The sequence below is a fragment of the Marmota marmota genome, unplaced genomic scaffold (genome assembly GCF_001458135.2).
Source record: "Marmota marmota marmota unplaced genomic scaffold, marMar, whole genome shotgun sequence".
In the NCBI taxonomy this organism is placed as follows: Eukaryota; Metazoa; Chordata; class Mammalia; order Rodentia; family Sciuridae; genus Marmota; species Marmota marmota.
Genome location: NW_025999874.1, coordinates 694,082 through 701,586, shown reverse-complemented (window position 1 = coordinate 701,586; position 7,505 = coordinate 694,082). Strand labels below are relative to the sequence as shown.

General features: G+C 34.7%; 1 protein-coding gene across 10 annotated transcripts in view; it reads left to right on the top strand.

The window, feature by feature from the left end:
- The window catches only part of Kansl1 (KAT8 regulatory NSL complex subunit 1), a 193,887-nt gene that overhangs the window by 78,807 nt on the left and 107,575 nt on the right, over nt 1–7,505 (top strand). The window contains exon 3 of one of the 10 annotated variants that reach the window (XM_048786362.1): nt 3,130–3,180. The exons of the other annotated variants lie outside the window; for them this stretch is intronic. Within the exon in view, the coding sequence (XP_048642319.1) occupies nt 3,130–3,180 (51 nt within the window). The remainder of the gene's footprint in view (nt 1–3,129; nt 3,181–7,505) is intronic. 10 annotated transcript variants of the gene reach the window in all.

Genomic DNA, 7,505 nt, shown 5'->3' with positions numbered 1-7,505 from the left:
GATAGAGATTTTTCTGCTATGCTTTTAGGATCGGTGTAGAGGAAAGAAATCTGGACTCTCATAAGATTGGAAACCAGTTTGGCCAGTTAGTCACTATATGACCTTGGTTAAACCATGTAACCTTTAAAAATAATGTATAATGGAGATGGTAATATGGTTTCATGGCTTGCCTTGTTTCCTGTGGTGTATAGAGGGTCAGACTATGTGAAAGTTCCTGTGAAAATTAAAAGCTTGTTCATATATGATATGGTGGAATTCATAGAAGCTTGTGGGTTAATGTGCATTTATTTCAGTGCTTTTCACAGTTGATTCTCAAAATAATAAATGCTTAGAGAGAGGTTACATGGAAGCAGGCTCTCTCTTTAGGAGATGTTTTAGCTGTCTTGAATGAAGAATGAAAGAATGAGTAAAATGATTTTAGAGAAGCTAATATGAATGGGGAGCATCACTGTGCTCCTTGTTTCACTTACAGCTTATGATTTTAGGTACTTAAGTGAGTTTTGTTTACCTAATTTATAACAGAAGGTTTTATAACGGAAGCATTTCTAGGATTTGCTTTATTAACTCCCGAGAAAAGGTTGTGTTTAGACAAAGCATAAAAATATTCTTCAGGAAGGTAGCTTTTATAGATAGTGCTTAACTTTTTTAAAAGTCTTGATGAAGGTTTGGGTAATTTTAGTATTATCTCTAGATACTACAGTGTGGAATAGCTTAAGTAGAAAGAGAAAGTTGGTTGTAGAACTCAGTAGATTTGTCTTCCTTAAAAAAAATCATAGGAGGGGGCTGGGGTTATATCTCAGCGGTAGAGCTCTTGCCTCGAATTTGTGAGGTACTGGGTTCATCCTCAGCATCACTTAAAAAAAAATAATAAAGATACTGTGTCCATCTTTTAAAAAAAATCATAGGAAATAAAAAGGGCTAAGTCATGGCATCTATGTTTGAAATATGTTTTTAGCCAAACCCTCTCTCTTTATAAAGAGTTTGATCTCTTTTCTATTAAGAATTGGATTCCTGATTTAGAATATTAACCCTCTGGCAAAATTGAAACAATTGACTATTTACCTTGATAACTTTATTTACCACCCTCTATGTGACATCCAAATAATCTAAAATGAACTGGAGAGTTAAAAGTACCTTCCATTTTGTATAGGCAGCAGTAAGTTTGGCCTGTGAAGGTTAATGTTCTCTCTCTGCCTGAAGACCCAAAGAACAGTGTCATTATTATTCCTTTCCTGGGAGAGGTCTGCAAAAGCAAAATTGTCATCACCAGCTACTGAAAGGGTCTTAATTCTATTTCTTTCTTAGGATAAATCTTTTGCTATGTAGTGTCTCCTGGGTACAGTTCTTTTCTGAGGGGACATTTATAATTTCTAGATATTTTCCCCATAAAGTAAGTTGTCATGCAGATTATATACCTGGCAACCTATACGTCCACTTCATGGCTGTTTTTAAAGGTTCACCAGAACCTTAATGTGCTTTATTTTCATAAATGATTAGAAAGAATGCTGAGTGTGTATTTTTGTATTTAGAATTGATTTAGAGGCTCCTGGGAGTCAGTGAATTTGGTTGAACTTTCCGTGGTTCAAATATAAAAGTGCAGTTTCCTATCAAAATTTTGTTGTATAGGCTTCTTTGTACTGAGGTGGAAATCTGGAATATCTTGTTCTGTTTAAAATTAGTGTTTGCTCATTCATTCAATAAACATTTCTTGATAATCCATGAGTTTTGGCACATCATAGGAAGTCTAGAAGTATGTAATCTGTACCTGCTAATATAAATAATGCAGATTTTGAAAAGTACACAGGACTTGGAAGGTAGACTTTTCTTGCCTTCAAATGATAGCACTATAATTTTATCCTTCCTTGAACTAATTTTAAAAAAATTCTTTATTGCTTTTTTCCCCTGATGATAAAAATCATAAAACCCCCTTGCAAAAAGCAAAGAACCACAAAAGTAAATCAGAATGTTCTAATATTACTTGATCTGTTGTAATATCATTGTGGAAAGTATTGTCTTCCTTTGGGATAATAAAATTGGCCGTCTACATCTGAGAATTCAACTGGAGATGAAAATATTTGGGGGGAAATTATGTTTGTATTTGTACAGACTTCTTGTTATTCCCTTAACAAGTACAGTGTAATAACTATTTACATAGCATTTACATGATAGACATTCTAAATCATCTCAAGATGATTTAAAGTATATGGGAAAATGTATATAAGGTATGTCCTTTATATGAGAGTTGTGGATTTTGATAATACTTGAACCAAGTCTCCACCAACACCGAGGAATTACTCTGTAGTAAGCATTTGATTAGGAACCAGATTTTCAAGTTCTAGCATTTTTATAACTATGGTCCCGATCATATCATTGAACAAATCAGGACCTCAAGGTTTCTAATTTCTTGTACTGGGAAAATAGCTTCATGTAATTGCTATGAAAATTTTAATATATGAGCATGTATATGGTATTAGCTCTGAAATGAATATTATCACCTCACTTTTTCTTCCCTTTATTTCATCTGAATGTCCTGTTTTCAGTTTGTCACTTGGTCTTTTTTTTTTTTATTAATCTTTTTATTAGTTGTTGATGGATTTTTATTTTATTTATTTATTTATTTATTTATATGTGGTGCTGAGAATCAAACCCAGTGTCTCTCACATGCCAGGCAAGTGCATTACTACTGCTGAGCCCCAGCCCCAGCCCTGTTACTTGGCCTTTGAGGACTTTTTAGTTTGTGTATATCATAGCTGTATGCACATGTTCATCATTTCACTGTACTTCTGAGTTGTATTTTTATAAACTTAATAGTTTTAAAAATCCCCTGGATTGAGCCTAATTTCCTTTACTATATATTGTACTGTGTTTTTTTTTTTAATTTCTTTTGATGGACTTTTTTTTTTTTTTTTAAACATGTTAGATCTTTTTTTTTTTTTAATATTTATTTCTTTTTTAGTTCTCGGCAGACACAACATCTTTGTTTGTATGTGGTGCTGAGGATCGAACCCGGGCCGCACGCATGTCAGGCGAGCGCGCTACCACTTGAGCCACATCCCCAGCCCCTTGATGGACTTTTTAAATGTTTTCTGGTTTGAATACAACTCTTGATTTTTATTTTATTTATTTAAGGTCTCAAAATCTACAAAGAAAAGAGGGTGTGAACAATTCAAAAGACTACAGGTATTTCTTGTTAGTTTGCTTTGTCAAAACATTCTCAGTTATAGTCATAACAGCAATATATGTCAGTATATCATTTTGTTCTTTTAAACACTCCAATTAGCATAGAAAACAACTCTAAAAAATGTTCATTAAGTTGGCGAGGAAAATCACCTTTACTTAAATTCACATTTAGGAATTATGGTGAAGTGGAACATTTTTTAAATTTATTTATTGTGATACTGGGGTACTGAACCCTCTGCCCACACCCCTTTTTATTTCATTTTCAGGCAAGGTCTTGCTTTCTGGGCTGGCCTTGAACTTGTGATCCTCCTGCCTCAGTTTCTTGAGTTGCTGATTACAGGCATATGCCCCCATACCTGGCTTCATGCTTTTTAAGTAGTCTTTTTATAATTTTTTGATGAAGCAAATATACTAGTCCTGTGTTAAAATATTTTGGAATCCAACTGGGATAAAGGATGCGAGTTAAATTATGTATATAATTTTTGTCTGGTGATCTTTTCTCTTGAGCTCTCTTTATCAACCTTAAATAGTGGAAATCTTTCATTCTTCTAGATATTTTCAGTGGTCTTACTTTTAGAAATTAGCCCTTTAATCCATCAACACATTTTTTATTTAATGAGATGAGGAATGAATTAAGTTCAGTCCCCCAGTATCACAATAAATAAATGAATTGCCTAAATAGCTGATGATGTCTCAATGGCATTTATTTTTATATGACTTCCCCTTGCATTAAACCTACATGTTAAGTTTGCAGATATTTTCTTTCCCTCAAGTATATGTATATTGGTTGTTCAGTTTTCTTTGTATTCATTTAATCTGTTTTGTAAGAGTTTTCTTTAGTATTTTGGACTTCTGTTGCTTTTATGAATATGGTTTGTGACATATTTTTATTGCTGGCAAATAGCAGAATTACTAATTTGCATCATTCATCTGGTCTCTTTTCTACTTTAAAAATGTGAATAATTACAAGTTATCATTTTTAATAAGCAATTCACAGTTATATATGATTGTATACATGTGTGCTTCCTCCTACCCTTCTTTTCATTATGTTGCAAAAATAATGACAGGACAAATGATATTTTCAATTAAAACCACACTGGCAACTTAAAAATTTTAATGTAATCAGCGAAAGGCCTAATAGTGGCTTTGAATATTTTTAAAATGTTAAACAAGGGAACATAAATAAGAATCAGGTGGTAAGATTACCTTGCTTTTAGAAAAAGAATTCTGTGAGCTCTTGCGTTTGGTAAAGTTTATTTCATGAAACCAGGCAGGGTGATGTGCACTTGTAGTCCCTGCACTCTGGAGGCGGTGGTATAAGGATCACTTGAGCTCAGGAATTCAAGACCAGCCTGGGCAACATAGCTGAGAACAGGTCTCAAAAAATTAGCCATGTTTTCTTTTGAGTTGCTAGTTCTATGGCAGGAAAACTAATTTTGCTTTAATGCAGATAGCCTTTTCTCTTCTACAAAAATTATAGTCTTGAGAGTCATGAAATTTTATTAGCAGTTTTAAGAAGCTTTAGATGGCATATGAATGGCCCTTTGTTTTATAGATGGTAAAACTAAGGTGTAGATAAATTTAATTGCCTTGTGGTCTCACAACATGGTGGCCAACTAGAAACTAAAACACAAATGCAGCACAGACTCACTTTTTATATTCCTTTATAATAATTCTCCCAAAGAGTTGTTTGTACTTGGCTTCAAAGGAGAATTCACCCCTTAGACAATAGCAACTGTATGGGAAGGTATTTATTCCTGAAAGTATGTGCTTGTCTTTTTGTAATACCTTACCTTCTTCATTTTTTTTTTTTAAAGAGAGAGTGAGAGAGGTGGGGAGAGAGAGAGAGAGAGAGAGAGAGAGAATTTTTTTTTTAATATTTATTTTTTAGTTATCGGCAGACACAACATCTTTGTTTGTATGTGGTGCTGAGGATTGAACCCGGGCCGCCCGCATGCCAGGCAAGCGCGCTACCACTTGAGCCACATCCCCAGCCCCCTTACCTTCTTCTTGACTGTCTTTTCTTGATTACTGTCCAAGAATATGTCAAACACTGTTTACCTATAGAGTGACAATTGCCTCGCTTTTGATAGTCCTATCCCTCCTATCCCACAACCCCCATTTTCCTTTTTCTTTTTAGATAGGATCTCTGTTCCCCAGGCTGATCTTGAACTCTTCATGGGGTTCATATGGTCCTTCCTCCTCTGCCTCAGACTCCCAGGTAGCTGGAAATCTGTAGATGTGCCCCACTGTTCCTGGCATTAGTTTTTAAACTATCATCTATTTAATGAAGGCCACATGATTTTTTTTTGTCTAAATATGCCTTTTTTAAAAAAAAAAATTCTAGATCTGATGGACAGACCATTCTTGTTAATTACCTCTTTGTATTTTTGTGTTCCTCTGAGACAACTGTCTATGGCTTGATTATTATTACAGTTTAGTAGTCCTATGATCTCCCCATTCTGAATAACAATAGTGACCTTGGTTTAGATGTGTAGATAATTTATTGTTGTTGTAGCTACCTTGGCAGCCTTATTGAGCCTGCTTTTCAACTTGTACTCTTTTCTTTCTCACATAGGTCTTTCCCATTTTGTCTCCCCTATTTAAAAAAAAAAAAAAAATTTGTTTTTCAACTGTAATTGAACCACAATACCTGTATTTTATTTATTTTTATGTGGTGCTGAGGATCGATTGAACCCAGGGCCTCGCACATGCTAGGCAAGTGTTCTACTGCTGAGCCACAACCCCAGTCCCTCCCATTTTGTCTCTTTACAGTTAGTCTTTTACATACAACTGCAGAAACAGATTATGCATAAATTTCACACTGCTTTAATATGATATACTTGCAGTGGGTCAGTTTGTTTAGTTTTTCTTGTTCCTCTCCTTCTTGCGATAATTAGCCACAGTCGGGTGGGCCCTCGGAGGTGATACTTCCCTCAAACTGAAGTAGGAGGTGCTACAGTGAAGGTGTGTGTTGGGGTAAACCAATGGAAGCTTTTTTGTGGAAGCCACGTTGAAATGGTAGAACTACAAGGTGGAACTGCAAATTAATACAACTGTTCTGGAAAGCAGTATGGAGATTCCTTAAAAAACCGTATGACCCAGCTATCTCACTTGTTATATATCTAAGAAATCTAAAATCAGCATATTAAAGGGATGGAACCACATCGATGATTAAAGCAGAACAATTCACAGTAGCCAAGCTAGGGTACCAGCCTAGGTGTCCACCAACAGAGGTATGAATAAAGAAAATGTGATATGCATACACAATGGAGTTTCACCAACCATAAAGAAGAGTGAAATTATGGCATTTTCTGGTAAATGGATGAAACTTGAGAGCCTTATGCTAAGTGAAATAAATCAGAACCCAAAAGCCAAGTGTCAAATGTTTTCTCTCATATGTGGAAGCTAGACCAAAGTAAAGGAGAAAAGAACGAAATGTTGTTGGGTGGAATCCACAAAAATACAAGACAGATTAGTGGAGTTAGAGGAATGGGAGGGAGGAAAGATGGAAAAGGCAGGAATGGTGGAATCAATCTGATGAATACATAAATGAATATATCACAGTGAATTTCACTTTTATGTGTATCCATAATTCATTAATTTTTTTAAAAAGCCATAAATAAATAAAAGTAAGATCAGTAGAGAAAAGGGAATAGAGGGAGTGAAGAGGAGAGGGAAAGGGAATTGGAGCGAATTTAATTCTATGCATATTAATTGTGTCAAAATTATGTATAACTAAAATGAAATAATTTTTAAAATTTCTACTAGTGATATAGAACATGCATGGTCAACATCTCCTCTTTACCAATAAGAAAAATATTTGAAATATCAACCAATTTTCTCAAGACACTACTACAGTAAATAAGCTTGAATTTAACTCAAGACTTAAGATTCATCTTTTTTAGTAATCTCAGTGCTCAGTTTGAACTCCATGCTAACTAAATAAGTTGGGGGGTGGGAATTGGGCATTAGCAATTTTTGAAGATCCTCAGGTGATTCCAATATTCAGCAAAGTTTAGAAGCCACTGGTCTTTCAAACCATTTTGTCCCATTGTCCCAGATATGGAACACTTATAAAAACTTAAGTTTGGTACAAATTATAACAAAATAATATTAATAGCAAATATAGTAACATATTAATATAAATATAAAAAGTTCTAGATTATGATTTCCAACTTAAAAAAAAAAAAACTTGTTCCTGCTATGCTGTGGGCTACAGACCTGTAATCCCAGTAACTCAGGAGGCTGAAGCAGGAGGATCACAAATTCAAAGACAATCTCAGCAAAAGAAAGAGAGGGGGGAGGGAGGGAGGGAGGGAGGG